Source organism: Vicugna pacos, chromosome 1, assembly GCF_048564905.1.
Source record: "Vicugna pacos chromosome 1, VicPac4, whole genome shotgun sequence".
Lineage (NCBI taxonomy): Eukaryota > Metazoa > Chordata > Mammalia > Artiodactyla > Camelidae > Vicugna > Vicugna pacos.
The window spans coordinates 123,251,990-123,275,274 of record NC_132987.1 but is presented as its reverse complement, the minus strand read 5'-3'; the positions used below and the strand labels follow the sequence as shown (position 1 = coordinate 123,275,274).

The 23,285-nt window shown below is 54.7% G+C and overlaps 1 protein-coding gene and 1 long non-coding RNA gene across 5 annotated transcripts; one reads left to right on the top strand and one right to left on the bottom strand.

The window, feature by feature from the left end:
- Nucleotides 1–7,144: 7,144 nt before the first annotated feature.
- LOC140698828 (uncharacterized) lies at nt 7,145–9,897 on the bottom strand. Its single transcript, XR_012076810.1, has 2 exons — nt 9,717–9,897; nt 7,145–7,507 (listed from the first exon to the last, which is right to left on the bottom strand). It is a non-coding gene; the product is annotated as an uncharacterized lncRNA (long non-coding RNA).
- Nucleotides 9,898–10,130: 233 nt separating this feature from the next.
- Nucleotides 10,131–20,452, top strand: SUMO3 (small ubiquitin like modifier 3). Of its 4 annotated transcripts, XM_072970286.1 has the most exons (6): nt 10,165–10,287; nt 12,161–12,234; nt 12,738–13,974; nt 15,378–15,506; nt 17,614–17,685; nt 19,102–20,452. In XM_072970286.1, the coding sequence occupies exons 3-6, from the start codon at nt 13,945–13,947 to the stop codon at nt 19,192–19,194; spliced, it is 324 nt and encodes a 107-aa protein (XP_072826387.1). In that variant the 5' UTR covers nt 10,165–10,287; nt 12,161–12,234; nt 12,738–13,944; the 3' UTR covers nt 19,195–20,452. The 4 variants fall into 4 exon arrangements, with proteins under 4 accessions (XP_072826376.1, XP_072826381.1, XP_072826387.1 ...); XM_072970280.1 differs by lacking the exon at nt 12,738–13,974 and having other exon boundaries at nt 10,158–10,287; nt 12,049–12,234; XM_072970288.1 differs by lacking the exon at nt 12,738–13,974 and having other exon boundaries at nt 10,166–10,287.
- The last annotated feature ends 2,833 nt before the right edge of the window (nt 20,453–23,285 follow it).

Genomic DNA, 23,285 nt, shown 5'->3' with positions numbered 1-23,285 from the left:
CCCCCATCCTCGTCCTGTTCTAGGTCCCCTGCTGGTCCTACTCTCCGCCGTGCTGTGCGGTGTGGGTCACAGGCCCTGCTGATCGCATCCTGGCCTGGTGATGGCTGATCGGGTGGCCGTTTTCCGTGCTCACTCCCCAGGGGGCCTGGCAGGTGCCCTGTGAGTCCCCGGAGTTCCAGACGCTCAGTGGGAATCTGCATGCCTCACGGTCACGGCTGCCGCTGTAGTACTTTGTCCAGCCACGTGCCCACTTCAGTGAGCCGAGGGACTGGTGACAGTGGCATCTTGGGTGGGTGGAGATCTCACTGTGTCCCCTGGTACAAAGGTGTCCAGCCAATCCTGACGGGGTCAGGGTGCACAGGCTCCCGGTTGGGTCCCTGGGAGAGGGTGAGGAGTCGTCCTCTGCCACCCCTCACCCCCGGTCCCATGCGTTCTGCTGGGGACACAGCCCCCCAGGATCTGCACACATTGAAGGATGGAAGCTGCACGGACTCCTGTTTCCCTTGGCTGCTAAGTCAGAAGGATGTCAGTGTGTCCAGCGGCTCGGAGCCCAGAGATGCTTCCCTGCCGCACAGCCCTCCTCCCCGTGGCCCTGGGGCTGCGCGCCCCGTGGCTCCCATCAGCAGCCGGGACAGTGGGGAAGGGGTGCCGGGAGCCGGTCACGGCACTGGCCTCCCTCGCTGGGGCCGCACTGGGCACATCGAGGGTTGGGGAGCTGCGCTCACTTGAGACATTTCCACTCACAGCATTGCCACAGTCTCGTTAAGGCCGGTTTAGGAAGCCCCAGCGCAGACCCCCTCCCGCGCAGAGGGAAAGCCCCGCCCACGGAGAGGAGGGGGCAGTGCTGGCTCCGCCAGAGCCGCTGGGTGGGTGGATTTTTCTCCCCGGAGCTAAAGAGTGTATCAACCTGCAGCCTCGGAGCAGACATCTCGTTGCTTAAGTTCTGAACGCTAAGAGCAGTTCCTGACTGGGGATAAATCACTAAGTACAGTCAGTAGAGCATTCTTGAGCAGTTTCTTCCACAGATTTAGTTCTCTAAGCTCGCGGGCAGTGGCACTTCGTCAACAACATAAGCTGAGTTTTCTTTGAGAGCGGGAGCGGTGCTGGGGCTTGCAGTGGCCTGAAGCCCGGCCGGGTGCTGGCGTGGCCGGAGTTGGCACGCTTCCTGGCGTTTTCCAAGAGGACGTGGTTTTCCAGGCCTGTCCGTCCAGCCGCCCTGGCCCTGGCTGCCCCCGTGACCTCGGCCCATTACCTCCAAGCTCTCGGTGTCTCCGGCTCCGCTCTCCCTCAAGGGGCTGAATCTCACATCCCTCGTTGGCTCCTGTTTGTCCCTCTTGTTCTACTTTATAATCCCCTCTTCTGTCCACACTTGGCCAGATCAAGTCGATGAGGATCTCAGACTGAGGGTAAAAATGAGGCACTTTGTGCAGACCTCATGGTTTCCAACCCTGTATCCCCAGTAGCAGCATCACCACTTTCCTGTTCCAGCGTTTCCATGAGATCACGAGGGCCTCCTGCAGCTACTCAGACCATCTCAGAGTCACGTCCAGGGGGCCGTGGGGAGGGGACAGGTGCCGGCCCTGCCGCTTACTGGCGGGGGAACACAGCAGTGACTGGGGCAGAGGGGACCCCATGTGAAGAGTCGTGAGCTCCGCGTAGAGGAGGTAACTCGGTCAGGGTAAAAGGTAGTTAACCCAGCATAAGCAACTGTTAACAGGTTTGATGAGTAGTTCACCTGGTATGAAGAAGAGCTGACCCATTATAGAGGATTGTTACCAGGCATGAAACATTGTTAACTCAGCATAAAAAAATTAACCTGGTATAATGAGTAGTTAATCAGGCACAAAGAGTAGTTAAGCTAGGCATGAAGAATAATTAACTTGGTGTAAAGAACTGTTAACCAGGCATAAAGAATAGTTAACCCAGTATAGAGGATTGTTAACTCGGCATAAAAAGTGATCTGGAATAAAGAGTGGGTCAGCAAGGCATGGAGACTAATTAACCTGGTATAGAGAGCAGTTAGCTGGGCATGATGAACGGTTACCCCGTCCTCAAAAGGTTGCTGGCGGAGGCTGGAAGGCACCGCTGGCTCCTGGAGGAGGAGGTTGGAACAATTCACACCTGGGTTCCTGCTGGAGGTCTCATCCCCCAATACGGGGTCTTGGGAACAGAAGCCACAGTGCAGGAGGCTTGATGACCTGCCCAGGAGACCTGGCCCATTTCCCAGGAAGGTCTGAGGTCTCCCCTGGGACGCTGGTCCAGGGCAGAAGAGGTGGGGATGGCCCACAAGAAGCCTGCTTGTCTGGGGACACTGAATCTGGGGTCCAGACCCCGAAATGACCACAAGTTGTTTCCAAGGACACAAGGGGACTGAGTACTAGGCTGTGAGTGCAGCGCTGGTGGCTCCAGGGTCAAAGCCGGGCCAGTGCCCTCCCGCCCGGACGGCCTCCCCCAGGCGCAGTGCCCCGACTCCCCATTCCTCCTCGCACGGCCCGTGGTGGTCACAGGCCCCTGACCACGGCTGGCCCAGATGTGGGCGACATGACCGAAACCCAGGCATGGAGGCCACCCCTTCATGGTGGTCAGTGCAACATGCAGCGACTGTCCTCTCTTGGGGGACATTCCATCCTGTTCCAGACCACCAGACCCCGGGGAGCACCGTCATGACACGCCCGGAGTGAGAAGCTCCTGCATCTTGTCCACCAGGCAGGCCTGGCTTGCCCGAGGGGTGGCGTGGGCAGGCTCCCCAGGGCTGCGGGTGACAGAGACCCGGAGGTCAGAGCAGAGGCGCCCTGCGTTCTGATCACCTTGGCTGGCAGGTGGGAGAAGGGCATTGGGTGGGTACCAGGCCCGTGGCTGCAGCCCAGGTGCCAGGAGCTGTGATGGGCCCGCCACCCGGATGTAGCTGCTCTCCAGGCGTGTTGGCCCCATGACTGCCCTGGGGAGGTCCAGGGGGCTGTAGGCTGTGTCAGTTTGCTCCAGCTGCTGTAACACACACAGCAGGCTGGAGCTGAAACCACACAAATGCATTTTCTCACAGCCTGGAGGCTGGGAGCCCGAGGTCCAGGTGTCACTGGGCTGTCCCTTCCGAGGCCCCTCTCCTGGGCATGCAGACGGCCATCTCCTCCCTATGTCCCCACATGGTCGTCCCCCTTGGGTGTGTCTGTGCCCTGATCACCTCTTCTAGGGACCTGGTCAGATTGGACCCACCCTAGTAACCTCACTTTAACTTAATTACCTCATTAAAGATTCTTTCTCCAGATACTGCACGTTCTGAGGTGCTGGGATTAGGGCTTTGATGTGGGTTTAGGGGAACCCTGTGCCTTCGAGCCTTGAGTGGGGTCTTGACCTGCAGGGCTCGCTCCCAGGGATGTGGTCCCTCCAGTCTGCCATCTGGGCAGCAGGGTGGGCGATGCCCTTTCTATAGGGAGCCCTTCCTTCCCTCCTGCCGGGCGGACGAGTGAGGAGGCCCCATCAAGTGTGCCTGTGTCCACTCCGCAATCTGGACCTCTGGTTCCCCCGGGGCCCACCATGAGCTGGACTCAGGGTGAGACCCCATTCTCACCTGGCCTTCGAAGCCCCACTTTGGCCAGTGGATCTCAGTTGCTGACTGCAGCCCCTTCAGAGCAATGTAATAACCTCAGAGGGTCCCAGAGGGTTTCCTTTGCTCCGGGACACAGGGACCCTTGAAAATGGCCACAAGTCCCTCTGGGGGAATCCTTGAGAGCCACTTCATGGTCTCGCCTGGCTAATTGCAGGGCCCTCCCTTACCAGCCCTGGAAGCAACTGGGGAGGAGCCAGGAGCCCCCACTGTGGTGACTTGAGGGATTTTGTCCCAAAGACCTGGAATTCGGCCTGCCAGCTTAGCAGGGGTCAGATTCATCCCCAGGGCCCTGCCATCACAACTCCCAGGGCTCAGAAACTGATTCCTCTCCTTCTAGGTGACACTATTACTTGTTCCCAGTCTCCCTAGCATTAAGTACTGACACCTGGCATCCACCTTACCAGGACCCCCTGTTCCCCGATGTCACTGAAAGGTGGATTCCATCCACCACGGAGACCAGGTGACCTTGTTCCAGAGCAACCTCTCTGGTGTGCAGCGGGCAGCCCCCGAGGGCACTTCGCCCATGCGTTTCTTCCTGACTCGGTGCAGGGCTGGAGGGGAGGCGAGCAGGCTGCATGTTGTAGGTCCACCCAACACCCTATTTCTGGGAGCCCAGGCCTTCCCTCCACAGCAGCAATTCTCCCCCTTGGCTGCACCTGCACCACCAGGGCCAGATCCCATCTCCAGAGGTAGTGAGCGCATGGGGCTGGGGCTGGGGAGGGTGTGGTGTGCATGAGCATTTTTCCCCCCAAACTCTCCAAGTGATTGCCATGCACAGCCGAGGCTGAGAACCACTGTCCTGGAGGCTCGCTCCTCACTGGCCCAAATTTTAGTGGATTGGCATCACCTGGGAGCTTGATCGGACTCCGGATTCTCCGTCCCAGCCCAGGACCCACTGAGTCAGAACCTGCATTTCTCCAGATTCCCTGGCAGCTCATCTGTAGCCTCCCATCTGAGCAGCACCTGGATCTCCAGCAAGGCTCACGAAACACAGACGCTGGGCCCCACCCCGGAGCCTCTGACCCATCAGGCCTGGGCAGGGGCCCCTGTAATGCGTTCCCAGGAAGCCTGGCTGCTGCTGGTCCAGGATCAGACTTCGAGAAGCATCGCTGTGCAGAATGCCGAGCTGACTGACCCTATGAAGCCCCAGATTCTGTCTCCCAGACTGGTAACACGGCCCCACGTCTGAGGTGACCCTCAGCCTGTGTCCTGGACTGCCACTCTCCCGCCCGCACCTTGAGCCCTGTGGAGCCTTGTCTCGTCTCCCTGCTGTGACAGGCATGAGGTCTGTGTCTAGGACGTGCCCCAGACCCCAGCAGTACAACTGGTGAGGACCCACATCTTTCAGGTGGACTGTGGATGTCTGAGCCTCGTCTGGGGCCTGGGGACAGTCAGCAGTGGGGCCTCGTTAGGGAAGGGCCCAGGTGGAGTGGTTTCTGCAGAGAAAGGCCACCTTCCTCACTGCCCTGCAGTGGACTTGGAAAGGTTGATAATAGGGGGTAGGTTAGAGAGGGACCCAAAGCTTATAGACAAGAAGGCTGCCATCCCAGCTTTCCGATAGGTTTAAGAAAAGCTACGATTTCTTAATTGTCCAGCTTTTCTTGCTTTTATACTGGGATGTTGATCTTCCAGCTTTCAACGTCCTGGGCAGAACCCGCCCTCTGTATGATTTTGCTTACAATTTAATGGGGTTGTCTAAAGACCTAATATGTGGTCATACTGCAAGTGTTCCACAGGTGATTACAAATATTACATAATTTTTGTTGGCTTCCAAGTCCTTACTTTCTCTCCCTATGCAAATATCATGAGCTTATGAACCATGTGATTCAGATTCTCTCTATGCTTAGTTTTGTCGTGGGTCAACCTTTCAGAAAGAAGATGGATCCTCACCCAAAATTTGGTTCAGCTGTTGACTGATGGACACACACAGACACACAGACACACACACACACAGGGTGTGAAAAAGCCCACCCCTCACAGTGGGGCTTCCTGGGGAGAGCAGGACGGGACTCTAAGCAGGTCTGAGAATGGCTGGAGAGGCAGGAAAGGAGACACACTTGGGGTTTCCGTTGTGGCAGGGCTGGGGCCGCAGTGAGGGTCCCTTCACAGGCAGGTGCGTGTGTGGTTTCAATTCCCCATGGGTACCAAAGAGGGCGTCTCCCAGTCTCCCTTCTCTGCCTGCCCAGATGTAGGGAAGAAAGAAGGGGCAGGGATGAGGCTTTAGAGATGTTGGTAGTTAAACACCTAAAGAAGAGTGAGGGGGAAGGGTAGGCAGTGGTCGGACATGTGCTCAGCACGCGCACGGCGTCCCGTTCAGTTCCCAGTACCTCCATTAAAATGAATAAATAAACCAACCTAATCCCCCCACCAAACAAAGCAAAACAAAAGGCAGACTCCTCCTTGCATTTTCCTACCTGCTTCTTGGTGGAATGGACTGTTCCTAGTGTAGCAGACCTCTCTGCCCAGTTCATGCTTTGTGGTTTAGAACGCACTCTATCTGATACGAACATTGTTACCAGCTATTAGCATTTCTGTCTTTTATTTTTCCCCTTTCCCCCTAATGTTTAGTTGTGTCTCTTATAAACATAGTTGCATTTTTTGACCCAGGTAGGGAGCCACTGCCTTTAAACAGAATAATTTAACCCATTGCTATCTATATGGTTACCTTGTTTATTCTTACTCTCTTATTTTATATGCTGCATTCTACTTCCTTGTTTTAGAGCTGGTTTAATCTCCTTTGCTTGAATCCTTGCTCTGCTGCTTTCACTAACCAGGTGACCTTGGATCTGAGACTTGTGCCTCAGCTTCCAGGTCTGTAAAATGGCATCGTAACAGAACCAGAACGAAGGTGTCGGGGAGCACAGGTCACGCTGCACGAATGTCTTCTGCTTGCATTTCTGCTGCTGCCCTTTATCTGTCTCTATGACTTTGTTAGGTCGGTTGAGTTTTGTTATTGCCTTACTTTTCTTGCAGTGGTTTGAAAGTCACTTCTCACTTTCTTGGGACAGTCCTCTCCCTCTGCTTCTACCTTCTTCTGACCTACCTGCCAGTTCACAATCACCTCTTCCACCATGTGTGGTCTGTAGTTAAACTCCTCCACTGAATTCGTAATTTTAGTAACTCTATTTTTGTTTTCAAATTTCCATCTATTCTTTTTTATAGATTCTGCTTATCTGATGAAAATTTCCATCTCATAATGTTTCCTTGAACATACATAGTTTTTAGAGTTACTTTAAAATCTGTCCAATAATGCCGATACCCTTTTCTCTTGTGGATTACATGTGTATGTATAGTTGTATATATAGTTACAGATCTATATAATATGTATTTATATACTGTGTATGTATGTAATATATAATTACACATTACATAATTATATTTATATAATATGTATATTTAAATGTATATATCTATATAATTTATATAATACTATATATTTATATAATAGATAATTGTATATATTTATATAATATGTATATATTTATGTAATATATTTATATAATAATACATATGTATTTATATGATAGCTAATTGATACAATTTCCCCCTTTGGTTTTGGATCATTTATTTCCTGGCTCCCTTGCATCAGGCTGGCAGTGGGAAGGAGAGCAGGTCAGCTGGGTCCAGTGTGGAAGTGAGCCGTCTGGATGCTGGGTTTCGGTCTTTGCGAGGGCTGATCCTTTACACCTCAGCCTTACTCCTTTGCTGTGGGACTCGCTGCTCCAGCAGAAGGTCTGGGTTATTATCAGAGCCTCCTACCAGTTATTCTTGCAGCAGGCTCTGCCCAGTTATTGTCTCCCCCAGCCTATGAGACTCAGAAGTACTGCTTAGTGTCTCAACTTCTTGTCCACTGTCTTTATTAGGGGCTGCACTGTGTCTGTCTCTTCCTCCTTCTCCTTCTGTCTGTGCAGAGGAAAGGCCATGTGAGGACACAGGGAGAAGGCAGCTGCCTACAAGCCGAGGAGAGAGGCCTCAGGAGACACCCACCCTGTCCACACCTTGGTCTTGGACTCCCAGCCTGCACAACTGCGGGAGAATAAATGTCTGTTTAAGCTGCCCAGTCTAGGGTATTTTGTTACAGCAGCTGGGCTGACTAACGCATCGTACTAATCACCACAAACCTCAAAGGGAAAATCTTTCTTGGGTCTTCACCCCTCAGAGAAAGTCTTCTCTGTTATGCTAGTGATCTGATATTTTCAAACAGATTTTCAAAATATTTTATACAGATATTCTGGTTATCCAAAACCACAGTGGTTTTATAATTTGTTTTTTAAAAACTTATCAACATATGAGCATCTTTTCCTGTTATCATTACTCTTTTATTTACACATTTCTTTCAATAGTGGCATAGACTTTCATTATATGAATGAACCATGGTTTAATTTCTTATTTTAGCACATTTAACTACTGTATTCTATCAATTCTAAGTTACATACTCTTCACATGTTAACAGGTCTGAAACAAGAATGTGTCTTCCATCCATAACCTGCCATAGCTTAATGTGTCTGTGTTAAATAAAACAATGTTATGTTTTACAGTTGATGGTGGAGGATGGATGATGGGTCCAAACACTCCCTACCGAAAGTCACACCACAGCCAGTCTTGGGGGTGGTTCTGGTCCCCATTGTCCTAGCATTGTCCATCTCTATCCTGGAAGAGGCCAGTCCCTGGAGACTCCCCTCTCCTGGAGGCACAGCTCGAGCTGGCCCTGGTACCTAGGAGTCCTCTGGTAGAGGAGACAGTCCAGACTCCATCATGAAAGGCACCAAACCCTTGGACCTGGCTGAGATGGAGGCTGGCTCTGACCAGAACTTTCAATGGAGACTTTGCCAGCCTGTGACACACCAGCTCCATTTCAGTAAGCCCCCTCCTCTTCTCCTAAGTGGTGCCTTTAGCCAAGGAGGTGAATGTTTTAAGAGTCAAAAATGGTTTGTGAAATTAAGGCCCATGAAAACTTGGCTCTGTGGGCTTTTGATGAAATGAGCAGATCTAGTCAGTTGGGTCTTACTCAGACAGGAGGGAAGCCATTCAGTCACTTAGGTTCAAATCTGGACCCCGCTACCTCTAGCTGCATGACCCTGTGCAGTCCACACCCACCCCCCAAACCTTCACTCCCTAATTGTCAAAACAAGGATCATGAGGGTCCCTGCTCCAGAGTGTTGTGAGCCTTGGGTGGGGTGATCCTAGCTCAGTACCATGCCTGGCACACCCTGAGTGGTCAATGTACGTTGGCTGTCCCTGGTCACTGCATCTGAAGGCGTTTCGGTTCCAGACAGGGACAGGGAGAGCCAGGGCCTCTGAAGAACAGCTGCCTCAAAGTCCTGGGGGACACCTGACCCTGGCCCCCGTTCTCCAGCACGTCTCCTGTGTCCACCTGAGTGCCCGTTTCCACCTGTCTTGAGTTGGGGTGAGGGGTCTAGCCCTGGGTTTGCCCCAGAGACAGTAGAGCACACTGGTCTGACCACCTTGCCTGTGTTCAAATCCCAGCTGTACTGCTTACCCACGCTGGGACCTCAGGTGCTTCAACTTCCTCACCTGTAGAGTGGGCTGTTGTGAGGTTCAGGTGCAGAGCCCTAGCATCAGGAGCAGAGTGTGCACTCCTGATAGGCCAGCAAAACGGGCACAAGAGGGCGTCGGGCACCCCCTCCCTACCTCCCCCCAGGTGCTGAGCTTCCGCTTCCAGAAGGCCCAAAGGGGCACTGCACAAGGGCAGAGGAGCAAGCCACAGAGCGCGCAGCCAGGCTAAGTGTGTGGGGAGAAGTGGATGGAGTGAGACTTTCCACTTCCCTGATGCCCCCCTGGAAGTGCCCTGTTTATGCCCCTGTCCGCCGGGAGCTCTGGGTGGAGCCTGTGTGGACTTGATAAATCAACACATGCCATGTGCCCTTTATGAGTGGAACTGCCAGGTGGGTCCCAGTCTTGGACGCCTTCTTCCTTCAGCCTGTCCTCATGACCAGACACCTGGCTCCTCGGTGAAGGCGAACAGAGCCTTTCCCAGCAGTGGGGTCGGCTCCCAAGACACCCCTCTCCCACCCATGTCCCCTGTGGCCACTGGAGGTAGTTCACCCGGTTGGCTTTATTTTCCTTGTTCCCCTCTAAGAAACACACTCACCATAGAGGAAACCAGTGAGGGCACCCCGGCTTGGCTGCTGGAACTGCGGTAAGTAAAGGACAAGGTGGGGGGACCAGGTCCCTGAGGAGCTGGACAGGCCATGCTCAGGATCCAAGATAATGCGCCAGGCCTGGTCCCTGACCCAGCACCTGCCAGGCCTCATGGCCTGACTCTGAGCATCCCCGAGGTCCCAGTGCGCCCCCCAACCCCGGGTCCCAGCGTGCTTCCCCACCCTAGCTACCCTGTGCGCCCCACCCTCCCCAGCTGCCCTGAGTGCCCCCGAAGTCCCGACGCCGGATCGCGCGGGGCCCCGCCCGGTGACGCATTTTCAACCACCAGGAACCTCGGGCGGCCGGGCGCGGCCCCGATGCCCCGGGAGCGCGCCTCGTGCGCGCGCACCCGCCACGTGACCCGCGGCAGCCAACCGGCGAGAGGGGATTTGGGGGCAAAGCGCGGCCCCGCGAGCAGTTGCGGCGGGAGAGCGGCGGGCCGAGAGCGTGAGTCGCCCGCCCGGCGCTGTCTGTTGCCCCGCCGCCCGCCGCGCGCAGCCATGTCCGAGGAGAAGCCCAAGGTAAGGGCCGGCGGGCGCGGGCCGGGTCCCGGACTCGGACCCCCGGCCCGCCGTCCCCGCCGTGCCCGCGCCCGCGCCCCCGGCCTCGCCGCCCTCCGCCGCCCGTAGCCGTCGGCCTCCCGGGCCAGGGCCCAGCGGCGCCGCCGGGCCTCCCCGCCCCCACCCCGCGCCGCCCGGCTCCGCTCGGCTCCCCTCCCCCTCCCGGCCGCGCGCCCCGCCCTCCACCCAGACTCCGCCCCAGACCCCGCCCACCATTTAGCACCAACCTCTGGCCCCGCCCCCACGGCCGCTCCGCCCCACGAGCTCCGCCCCTCCGCTTGGGCCCCGCCCCATGCGGGGCGGCCCTCGAGCTCCGCCCCCGCCTCCGGTGGGCCGACGTCCCGGAGCCTGGGCGCCCCTAGCCCGGACCATTCTCGCCGGCACTCTCTCTCTCGCAGAGACCCTCTCCCAGTCAGGACCCGCCGAGGTCCCCTCCCCCGACGTCACCCCCATCCCCAGCCCTCTCTGGGACCGCCCCTCCCCTGGACCTCTTCCCTCCCCGGGACCCTCCGTCACTACGCCCCTAGTGCGGGGACCCACGGTCCCGGCGGCCTGGGCTGTGCTGCCCCTCGCGTGTGCGTGGCCCCCTCCTCCGTCCTCACTGCGGGGCGCCGAGAGGGCACAGGCTGGGGACAGGGGCTCCGAGAGGCCTGGCCTTTCTGGACCCCTCCTCCCGGGTGCGCCACGCCCTCCCCACGCGCGCTCCGCTGTGGCTCCGGGCTCTGGTGCGCTGGCCTGCAGTCCTTGGGAAGGCCCGCGGGTGTGCTCTCTGCTGTCGTTAAAAGCAAGTTTCTGGAGCTTTTCGTCTGCACTCTTGGGGTCTGTGTTTTTCAAGTGTAAGATCTGCTCCGAGTTGAATGCTTTGCGTGCAGGCTTCCTCCGATACCAGCTGCTGCTGGAGGTTGTCCCACCCCGCAGCTGAGACTGGAGCACAGCACACACGGGAGGCAGAGCTGGGGCTGGGGTGGGCCTGCCGGGAGCCCCGGGTCGGGGGGCCATGGTGGGGGCTCGGAGGAAGCCTGCCCTCCCCTGCCGTGGTGTGAGAAGGTCGCCCTCCGGGAGCCTCGGGTCTGCAGAAGCAGTCGGAGCTGCTTTCGTTTTAAGCTGCTCTCCTCTGGGTCCTTTGTCCGAGGCCAAGTGTAAATGCCTTCTTTCTGTCTTCTAGGTGGCCTCCTCTTACTGCAGGTTAAATGCAGTGGAATACACAGACTACTCATTCCTCCAGGGTGTTTAAACTTACCTCTTTCACGTGGTCGAGGTCCATGGCCCGGTTGGGCTGAATAAACTTGTTTTAACTACTTCCAAAACGACTGGATGGCTGCGCCGCACGCCCCACCCTTGCCCGCCGCGCCCTCGGCGCCTCCCGGGTTGGGGCTCAGGCTCCTGCAGCCACGCTCTCCTCCAGGCCTGCGGCGGAGGGGGTGGGAGGCCCACTCCCGGGCCATCGCTGTGGAAAGGAAGCCTTGTGGGTCAGTTGGGGAACCAGTTCCGCCTCGAAGGGGACTGACTGTTGTGAACTGTGGTGGTGGTTTTTAGGGTTTCTCTTCTCTTTCTTTTCTTTTTCACTCACGCGTTCACTTGTTTACTAAGAACTCACCCGGGGCCTGCCGTTTGTTCTCGGTGCTTTTCTCTGCCTGGTCTGCAGCCGCTGCCCTGTTTGTTTGCTTTGTGTTCTGGTCCCTGCATTGCTTTGTTCTAGACACCCCTGTATCTTTTCACTAGAAAAGCAAATGCATCCTCTCTCCACATGGACCCTAATTAATGCCATATGCAAAGATTAACTCAAGATGGATCAAGGACCTAAATGTAAGATCCAAAACAATGAAACTTTTAGGAGAAACCATAGGACAAAAACTCCACGACATTGGACTTGGCAGTGATTTCATGGATATGACACCAAAGGCACAGGTAACAAGAAATAAAAATAGAGAAACCAGACTTCATAAAAATTAAAAAATTTTGTACATTGGAAGACACTATGAATAGAGTAAAAAGGCAGCTCATAGAAGGGGAGAGGATATATGCAAATTGCTATCAACCGGAAAAAAAAAACCAGACGGCAGCAAATAAAAGAAGAATTTATTTGGGGTCCTAAGAATTGCAGTTTGGGAGACACAGATTTGGGTAAAACCAAAAGAGCTTTCTGGGGAAAAGAAAGAGTCAGGGGCTTATGAAAGAAAAGCCAAAAGGCTGTGCTCTGACACAGAAGGAAGTGTTTGTCCTTCAGGAGTGGCTGTCCCATAGGTGTCCTGAGTGTGTGGCAGGTGTCATGGACGCCATCGTCAGGACAGGATGGAGTCACAGAGTCAGATTCCATCCCCGTCCTCAGTGGCCTCATGGCTCCGTTTGAGATACTCTCTGAGCAGCACCGACCCCATTTTGATTTTCCTTTCTCATCGTATATCTGATAGGGTTCAATACCCAGAATATATGGAGAACTCCTACAGCTCGGCAACAAGAAAACAAGCAACCTGATCAAAAAATGAGCAAAGAGCTTGAGTAGACATTTCTGCAAAGAAGATCCACAAATGGCCAATAAGCACATGGAAGGATGCTCAACACCACTAACCAGGGAACTGCAAATTGAAATGACAGCAAGAGACTGCCTCACATCCACTAGGATTGCTGCTCTGAGAAAAACAAAGCAAAAACAAAACAGGAACAGCAGGTGTCAGGGAGGATGTGAAGTGGAAATGCTGGAGGAATTGCTGGCTCAGGAAGCCTGTCTGTTGATGCCTCGCTGTCTTCTGTGCATGGCTTTGTCGTCAGGCGGTGATGGCAGGATGGCTGCAGGAGTTTCAGGAGTCAGATCGGCTCCTGTCTGTCCCTGAGAAGTGAGGCATCCTCGCGCAGACATGACCTACCCTGTTACCTGTCGGTTCTCCATATGTAGCAGCTGTGTGGAAAACAGTCTGGCAGTTCCTCCAAAACTTAAAAATATAATTACCACATGATCCAGCAACTCTCCTTCTGGGAATCGACCCAAAATAATTGAACGCAGGGTCTCAGAGAGGTACTTGTACACCCACGATCACAGCAGCATTACTCACGACTGCTAAAGTGGTGGAGCAGCCCAAGCGCTGGTCAGTCCATGGATGAGTGGATGAGCAAAACACGGTGTGTACACACATCGGAGCAGTAGTGAGGCTTGAAGAGGAAGGAAGGCCTGGCCCCAGCTACAGCGGGAATGACCCTGGAGGACGTCACGCTCAGTGACGTAAGCCAGTCACAAAAGGACAAATACTGTGTGATCCACTTATGTGAGGTCCCAGGAGGAGCCAGATTCATACTGACAGGAAAACGGGGGTTGCCAGGGCCTGGAGAAGGAGGGGTTAGTGTATAATGGGGCAGTGTTTCAGTTTTACAAGATGAAAAGTATTCTCGAGATGGATGGTGGTAATGGTTGCACATTATGAATGTATTTTATACCACTGGACCATAAACTTAAATATGGTTGAAATGGTAAATTTTATGTGTATTTTAACACTGTGAAGAAATGGAAAAGAAATCTTATCTGTAAATGCAAGGTGGCACCATGGGTCGGATCCCGGAACTGAAAAAGGGTATTAGTGGAAAACCTGGTGAAACACCCGAACGCTTGGCATTTGGTTGCTAGTGATGTGTCCGCGGTGGATTCTTGGACTTGAGGTGAGCTGCAGCCTGCAAGGTGCTGGCACGGGGGAGACCGGCTGGCGGTTTAGGAGCTTCTGCCTCTGGACTGCAGCTTTTCTGGAAATGTCAAATAATGCCCAAACAAACCTTTATTTGAAAAAATAAAAAAGCAAATGCAGACTTAGTCTCTGGGGAATGAAAGGGGCTCACACAGGGGCCCCAGCCCCATCGGAGGGGTCTCTAGGGGCCGGAGCACGTGCGGGGATGCAGGCAGGTGTGGATCCCTGGTCCCCATTCTGCAGTCCCCGGGGCCAGGAAAGGAAGGGGCCCGCATGGAAGGCAGAGAGAGCCTGCCGGCGGCCAGCAGCTCCTGCGGGTCTGCACTGACCGGACGGGAGTCTCAGGAGGGAGTGTCGGCCGAGACAACTAACAAACCTGCTTTGAGTGCCTTCAAAACTTTCTTTGCAAATATATTCATTTGTATCATTTTTTAGGTATAACTGAATCATAATGCTGTGCACCAGAAAGGAGTAGAACTTTGTAAATCCCAGGATCTCCATTAATAAATTGTAAAAAGAAAACAAAAAACTATGTTTCAATAAACCCCGCCCCCCAAAAAAACTTCATTTGCAGATTGACTCGGGTCTGCTTCATCATTTTGTTCAAAAATAAAAGACTCCTCTTCTCCCAAAGGGTGTCAGCTGGCCAGGCTGGCCCCGGGCTCTCAGCCTCAGCTCCGAACACAGGCTTCTTCCCTCAGCTCCCCGTAGTTTCCAGGGGCCAGAGCCCCCCACGTGTGGTGGTCACAGCTCGGAGCCGTCATATCTTGACAGAATAGGGCGGATGACCTGGTTCGGGTGGGACTGGCCGGCGCAGGACCCCTGACTGCGCACCGCGGTTACCTTGTTTTGTCTTGTTCACCAGCCTCTGTGAGTGTAAGTAACCCGCGAATCCATGCAGTTACTAGTCTCACAAGAGTCATCTTAGAACAAGTTGGATTTTTCTCGCCACTGCTTTCTGTGTCTATTCAGCAGGTCCCCCTGCCCCTTGAACAGACAGTCTGAAAACTAGCTTTGCAGGACGTTTCCTGACATAGACAGTAGAAGTTAGATAAGTTCTGAGGGGGTGGGTGGAGCTCGGGGAGAGCACGTGCTTAGCATGCACGAGGTCCTGGGTTCAAGCCCCAGGACCTCCAATAATAAGTAAATAAACAAGTAAATAAACCTAATTCCCCCCCAAAAAAGAAAAAAAAATTTAAATAAATAAAAATAAGTTTTGGGTAGAAAGAAAACAGTCACACATGTGGCTGCGCTGCTGGAGAAGTCTGAGAATTAGGTTGGTTTTATGACAATAAAAGATCTGCAGCCGCCCAACACTGGCCTTCAAGGCGCCGGTTGTGGGGAGACTGGCTGGAGGCCCAGATGCGTGTCTCTCTGCAGGAGGGGGTGAAGACGGAGAATGACCACATCAACCTGAAGGTGGCCGGGCAGGACGGCTCCGTCGTCCAGTTCAAGATCAAGAGGCACACACCGCTGAGCAAGCTCATGAAGGCCTACTGCGAGCGCCAGGTGCGCATGCATGCGTGTGCCTGCATGTGTGCCTGCATGTGCATGTAGGTGTGTGCACATGTGTGCGCATGCTGGTGTGCGTGTGCATGTGTGTGTCTGCATGTGTGCGTGCGCCTGTGTATGTGCGTAAGTGCGTGTGTGCACCGCCCTTGGGGTGCTCTCTTCCGCCACCTCCCTCCAGGCTGGTGGGTCGCTCTGTGTTGAGCGGGCAGGGCCCCCGGTGCCTCTGGTCGGGGGTGCCGTCTTCTTGGTGCTGTTGGAGTCAGAGCAGCGGTTGCGTGTGGGCTCCATCCCTCCTTCGTGTCTGTGGAGATGCTACCCTGGGCACAGTTTGGTGTCCAGACAGTGCTTGATTCTTGCCCATTATTTACCACTTTTCAGGATGAGGAGCAGAGGACCATGCCCTCTCCTGGTGACCAGGCAGACTGACCACTTTGAGGGTCGTTGTGTCCTGAGCGTCACTGTGCCCCGGGCCCCTCGGTCCCTTTGTGCTCTCTGATGGTCCCCTGTACCGTGGTGAGGAGTGGCTGTGCGGGCCCGTGCCCTGCAGCCTGGCCAGCCTCTTCCCCTCCAGGATGCTCTGCAAATACTTGACCTTAGTCTCTGTTTGTGGCTTCGATGGTCCTTGCCTTGGGGTTTTTGTTGTTATTAAAAAAAAAAGGACCCTAAAAGAGCCCCAGTCCTTCCTTTTCTTACCCCCTTTCAGATGTTGCTCCTCAGAGAAGATCGCAGCTTTATTTATGTCATTTTAAGCATGGTCTCTACCACTGAGCTACACCCTCCCCCTATGTCATGATTTCTAATTTTCAGAAGTTTTCTGTTTGTTTTCTGAGGCTCCTTTTCCCCCAGCAGACCTTTCTGTTGTTTTCTGTCTCCCTGAGAGCTTCAGAGGTGTGTGCTCATCTGTGTATCTGTGTGTGGTTGTGAGTATATGTCTGTTAGAACACACATGCGTGCGTGCGTGCATGCATGTGCATCTGTGTATGAATGAGAGCGCGTGTCTGTGTGTGTGTGTGTTCTTGAGTCCTCTGACCCCTCCCTTCCCCTGTGCTGCACGCCTGGCTGTGTCGACAGGTCCAGCATGCTGCTGTGGGGTGACCTGCCTGCACTGGTGGTTTGTGGGGGCCCCCAGGTGTTGCCATCTGTGAGTGGTTACATGTTCCGGAAGGCACCGCCCCCCTTCTCCCCGTCGTCTTCCCTCGTCCACCCCCCACCCCCGCCTGTGCCCTGGGAGCATGAAGGGGAGGAGGGGTGGGGCTCAGGGCTGGGACTGGCGGCCACTCATCTGCTTCTTCCACGGCGTCACTGCCTCCCTTGCCTGTTGTCCTGAGCCCGGGGCTCTGAGTCCACCTCTCCAGAGAGTGCACTTTCTGCTGGTGGGAGGAAGTGCCTGACCTCTTGGGGTTGGAGGCCCAGATTAGGGGGTCTGATACAGACTTTCGAGTGGTCATCCCCAGTCAGCTGCCCCTCTGCCTCACCTGCCTGTGTGCCCGGCCCCTTGGCCTCTCGGGGCTCTTGTCTCCCCCCTCCACACCTTGGGGTCTAGTGCCCACAGCTTGCAGCCCAGAGGTGATGTCCTTTGGCCACTGGCCTGTCCCCATCCTGTTCTCTTTGTCCTTGTTGCTGATGCAGTTTTAATTTCTTCATATCGTACTGGAAGGTTTCATGGGGGAGCAGAGATGTGAGCTTCGATCCCATCTGTGCGGGCAAACTGGCCCTGCGCCCTGACCACGAGCACATGGTCCATGCCCTCAGGACGCAGAGAGGCGGCTCCCCGGTCACGCAGGCTTCTCATCGCGTGCCCCGTGGTCACCGGACGTGCTTCTGAGAACTTTTTCTGGGGGAGGAAGTGATGGTGCCGCGGAGTAGAAACTTGGCTCGGCTCGCGGAGGGGAAAGGGGGGTGAGGGCAGCAGGAGCTGAGAAGCAGGGCAGCAGCTCCCGACACGCTATGCTGGGGCGGCCCGGCGTGGGGTCCCGGGTGCGGCTCTGGGACCAGCTGGGCGGTGCGCCCGTGCGCCCAGACGCCTGGCGCCGATGCAGACGTCTGGGTTCTGAATTGAGGTGCTAGCCGGGGGTATCTCACGACGACTGCTTTTTCTTCTCAGGGCTTGTCGATGAGACAGATTCGATTCCGGTTTGATGGACAACCAATTAACGAAACGGACACCCCGGCACAGGTACAACTGCGCACGCGCTGGCGGGCTGCTTCCGACTCGCGTCTGAGCAGCTGCCCCCGGGATGCTCGTGTTTGAGAGTCGCTGATCAGCGCCGGTTTGGAACGCCTCACGTTTTCTTAGTGGTTTTAATTACCGTATATATATATTTAACTATTTAATTTCAAGGCTGGGTTTTCCGAAGAAATGTACTTGGCGAGGTGGCCGGGCGTCAGGGACGAGGACCGCGTGCTCGTCCCCGAGCCTCTCCAGGAGGCCGGGCAGGCGCAGCCGCCCTCCCGCTGTGGTCTGGGCGCTGGGTTTGTGGCATCAGGCAGCTTGTGGCTGAATTCCTGGCTCAGTGTCGCGCCCCCCAGCCTCTGTGCAGGAGAGGGGTGGGGAGGGCACGGTTCGTCGTGGGCCGGCGGCTAGCCCTGGAGCACCTGCCGGCTCGCACAGCTCCGCCCGGTGAGAGTGCCTGGCGAGGCCGCGGGTGGAGACTGAGGGTCGGACCGCTCCTGCCCCTTGGCCGCGGGCATCTGGCACCGGTGAAGCAGGGACGATGCCCGTCTTCCCCCCTACAGAGCTGGGAGGATCGGACTGTGTGGTGCGAAAGCGCAGCCACGCGGAGGCTTTTTTTCTGCTCCTGTTAGGGCGGTCAGCGGTGGGCGTCCCCGATGGCCTTGCTCTCGGGGGTGGGGGGATGGGGGAAGGCACGAGCTCAGCGCTCAGGGCCTCGGGGCCGGGCTCCGCCTCCAGCCCCTCACTCAGCTGTGGCCTGTGACCGTGAGCGTGGTGTCTGCAGCAGGCCCCCAGCCCGCAGACGGTCCTTCTCTTTGCTTCTGAGTAAGTTTCCGGGACACGTTACTGCTCCCAGCCCTAGTGAGTCTGTGTGACTGCAGAAGCTTCCTTTTGTTCAGACACTGGGCAGAGGTCCACCGTGTCGGAAAGAGGTGGGCGGGAAACCTGCTCCACCCCTGCCTGGTCTTCTGAGCGGAGGCAGGAGGGGCCCCTTCTTTGGGGATGGGGTGGGCTCGGCCATCTCAGGCCCGACCCGCCACGCTGTTAGAAAGTGCGTGGCCCCTGCCGGTCCCCAGGACTGAGTGCTGCTCATCGCACACTCCCAGCGGGGTCTAATTTTGCGTAAGTTTTGGTAAAATTTTAGTTTATTTTTAATGAGACTTGGTTTTTCTATCAGGTCAAGTCCTTAACTTTGACCGTTTTTGTGAGTTTGGCTGGGGGAGCCTGGTGCATAAGTAGGGCTCACTGGAAATCCACTGCTGAGCCTCTCCCCGGCGTGTCCACCCGAGGGCCGGTCAGAGCTTGGGTGCCGCCCAGCTGTGTCCCCGGCGGGAGGGAGGCCGTCCAGTGACCTCGCGTGTTCGGCTGAGCGTTTCCGCTCCTGTGATGTAACTAATGGCCTCCCCCTGTGCCCGCCAGTTGGAGATGGAGGACGAAGACACCATCGACGTGTTCCAGCAGCAGACGGGGGGCTCCAGGGGGACCGGCTGCCTCTCCAAGTTCGGCCTGTAGAGGGACCGTCCCCTTGTGTCACCGAGCTCATCTTTGCCATTGGATAGTGAACGCGTGACCATGCCAATCGCCAAGGAGGCTGTGGACACTTGAGGACATTCACCAAAATGACTTTCCTCTCTGACATCCAGAGGGACGCAGCTCAGAATGGCGAGGACACGTCCTGGCCTCACTCGCCTGTCCCAGTTCATCCCTCTGCTGGGGTGAAAGGCATTGGGAGGGTTTTTGGTTTTGATTTTACTTCCGTTTGTTTTTTCTTCTCTCCTGTAGCATTTCCCTCAAACTTGTGGCTGAATGTCCGCTTTTCATCTAGATGGGGCTCGCACCCCAGTTGCCCCCACCAGCTTATTCCAATCATGTAGAGAACTCCTGTCACCACAGTGGGGATGCTTCTGTGGGGCGAGTCTGCAGTGCACGATTGGGATGGGAGATGAACTCCCACTTCCATTTCTTGTGGGCACAGGTTTTGTCAATGCTAAACATTGCAGATTTAAGCTTTGTCAGAGTATAGTGAAGTTGAAGGGAAAATCCTGGAATGTTTTCTAAAATAAAAGGTAAGAAGTTCTTCAGTAACATGTTCCCCAGGTGGGGTCTGGGGTCCAGGACTTGTCACCACCCACGGCCTGGCCCAGTGACGCCGCACTGGAAAAACCTGGTCCAGCGAAAATTGGCTTTTCCCCTTTTCTTACTGTAGAAGAAAGAAGTTCGTACATGTCTCACCTGGAAGTAGCATCAGGGCCTCAGATTCCTTCTAGCATTTGCTTCTGATGAATGACGACGGTCTGTTTATAAAAAAGTCAGATTAAGCATTGCTGATATGCAGTTACATTTTTGTGTAAAGGAGCAATTTCAAAGTGTGGTTACAGGCGAAGCTGGTGAGAGATGACCTGTGTCCTCACAGACTCTGCCCTGCTCTCCAGGTTGGTGTGGAGCTTCCACATAAGTGTGTGATTTCAGTTCTGTGAAGCGTTTTGGGGTCTGTCCCGATGAAACTTTGGTAGTTGTCCTGTTGTCCTTCTGTGTGGACACACTGCTGCCCGAGGGCCCTTCTCTGCCTGTCCTGCCCCCTGGAGAGCTCGATGCCACCGTCGTCTCTTGCTTGCCTGAGACCTTGCTGAAGATGTTTGTGTCTCCTTTGTATTTTGCTGTCGGGGCACCCGTGGGATGTCTGCTGGCTCTGTTGTGTTTATGCACCAGCTTGTACATTCTTTGTTGTCCTTTACTACTGTAAACAGTAAATATAGTTTGGTATTCTGTCTCTGGGCTTGGATTAAATGCTGCATCTGGAGGTTGGGCATCATGTCGCAGTCAGTGTTTGTGGTGACCATCCGGTGAGGCCCCTACTCACCTGCAGACCTTCCCGGTGGGCGGTGTTTTCTGCCCAGGCCACCCTCCCACCCTCACAGGCTCTCCCCTTTCCTCTTATGTGCGTCCTGTGTGGAGAGTCGATGTTACTCTGGACTTAACATTTCTGGTGTTTGAATCTTAAGACCATTTTCCTTTGTGCAGTTGACAACCTACTCCCTCACCTGTTCTGAAATGGAGGTGAGTTGACACTAATTTGAGAACTTTCCACATCCTGCACTGTGACAAAACCTGGGTTAAAATGACAGCTGTTTTAGTTAGTGCATCAGGCAAGGTGAGCGCAAGCTGGAAGGTCAAGGGCAGTGGGGACATGGAGCACTTGATCCATTTCCAGCAGCAGCAGGCAGGTGACAGTGCAGGGACGGAGGGAGGGGTGAGTGTACCCAGCAGAGCAGCCCCTGCCCTTGCGAGGAGAGGGCCCTGTCAGGTGCCTTGAGTTTGGAGAGCAGCTCTGCATTTACTTGGGAACATTCAAAGCTGCCTGAACGTCCACCCACAACACCCGATAGAAGAGGAGCAGGGAATGTCCTTAAGGTAGACTTTTTTCTTAGAAGTGTATGCAAATTGTGCATTTGGAGTAACAGACCTGTTGGTATTCAGGTTTTTAAAATGTTGTTACATGAACCTAACTCCCAGGATCTTGGGTCAAATTCACGATTCAGGAGGAGACAGGCCCTCTTTATCCTGTTCTTGGTGCCCTGGGTCCCAGTTTCAGCACTGGAAGTCCCACATCCCAGGAACCCTCAGTCCCAGGCACACGGGGTGGTGCCAGCCTAGCAGTGCAGCTGGGGAAGCACGTACTAATATCGCTCTATGGTGAAACAGGAGATCATTTTTATACTTCAGGACTTTGGTTCCCAAAGATTTAGAAGATACTAGTTTTATTCTGAACTTGCTGGCCTCTCCTGTGTGTGAAGCCTTTTGGTATCACACACCTGCTACTCAGAACCCTTGGGACATGAGAACTGACTGACCAGAGCTGAGGGTTGCCAGCTTTAGCAAACAGAAACACACTTGACACACTTGAATCGCAGATAGGGAACAAGTGACGACCAGGAGGAGGAAGACTCCTGGTTCCCTGGAGGCCCCACCAACCATACCGAGGAGACTTCCAACATGTTGACAACTCATATTTTGGGTTTTTGCCACTTGAAAGTAATCCTGGTACAAGCTGTGCACCACATTGCTGAAAATAATTGAAGAACACACAAGAAAGTGATGTCTAGAAAGATATCAGTGATACAGACATAGATACAGTTCAGAAAATAACCAGCAACAGACAGGCTGTTACCTGAGTGTCATGATGATAATGCTTGTCCTCACCCACACTTCCTGTAAGTGAACAGTGGCGTTTTCCTTTAGTAGGCATGGGAGCCACACCCTCTGACACCTGACTGGCTTTGGGGGGTCAGGGTATGGTTTGATCACAGAGGAGAGGGCAGCTACTTGGACCAGAGGAGGAAACCTCATGAGGATTTGTACAAATCCATCACTCTTTGAAACTGTCTAAAAGTACCATGTTGTTTTCAATAAATCACCATGGTATTTAAAAAGACCTAGTTGGACTGAGTTTTTGTGACACCTCCACCCTAAAATACGCATAATTGTGAGGTTTGTTTGCACTGTTTAATTTTATTCAACTCAACAGATCCTTCTTGCCACGACCATGCCCTGAGGCTGCACCCAGGAACACAGGAGACAAAAAATGGTTAAGTTATATGCCATGCTAGAAAACCAGACAGGACATTCCCGTGGAAAATCCTGCAGAAGAGTATGTAGAATAAGTGTTGTGAAGACAGCCTTTTTTTAAAAAAGGTGCATATACCCTTGCGTGGCAGAGACACAAAGTACTAAAAGTGCTTGCTTTCTTTAAAGTCAATGGAGTTCTAAGAAGCATGAATAAGTCACCGATCACAGTGGGTCAATCAGCAGGAGAACCACCATGAATATTATGAAAGAAAGGACTCAGTAATTTAATCATCTGGGTACACATCACACAGCTGAGAAGCCAGAGCAGCCAGGGGCCTGATGGGGCTGGAGGAAGATGACAGCAGCCGCCCCGCCTCCTGAAGCAGTGGCCTGGGGGACTGCCAAGGGGGTGGGCGGGGAAGTCTGGACCTGCAGCCTCGGGGTGCTGCTGGTCGGCGGGCTGGCGGCTGGGAGGGAGCCCACTCAGAAGCGGGGACGGTGCAGGGTGTCTGCTGCTCTGCTCCGTCCTCAGTCTCCCAAAGCTCCTCTCTTGGTCGAGCTGAATCCAGAATCACACTGACACGATTAAAACGAGCACAATCGCCAATCTTCTTACTTTTTCAAACCTAAAACCTGTGTGAGGACAGCCACGGGGCACCAAAGGACTTCTTCGTGGATGTTCTCACTGCAGCTGCAGCTGGGCCTGAGTCACCTCCTCTGAACTACACGGGGCGACGGCCGGTGAGCCCCGCCACGGTCCACCAGCCGCGGTGTGCACGTAGCGGGCCGGCGGCGTCTCCGTCCCTCCCCTTCTAGAGGCGCCCTCAGAAAACAGTCTGGACGGTGTCTGCTCGGCCAGCACTCGGCCCGGGGCGGCCGGCCCCGCCCGCCCCCGCGCAGTCCTGCGTCCTCAGTCTCCACCCTCCAGCCCCGTCCCGCATCGGGGTCTCCGCCCTCCGTCTCCATCCGCGTCCCCGCCGCCGACCCTTCCCTGAGGCCACGAGGAGGGACCAGGCGGTTCCTACGCGCTCAGCCGG

What these genes read in the sequence shown, in the direction of transcription:
- SUMO3 (XM_072970280.1), top strand. Translation starts at nt 12,088, where the DNA reads ATGCCATATGCAAAGATTAACTCAAGATGGATCAAGGACCTAAATGTA. An exon ending in AGGCCTACTGCGAGCGCCAG is followed by an intron (nt 15,507 to 17,613) that starts GTGCGCATGCAT and finishes TTTTCTTCTCAG; the next exon opens with GGCTTGTCGATGAGACAGAT. An exon ending in AAACGGACACCCCGGCACAG is followed by an intron (nt 17,686 to 19,101) that starts GTACAACTGCGC and finishes TGTGCCCGCCAG; the next exon opens with TTGGAGATGGAGGACGAAGA.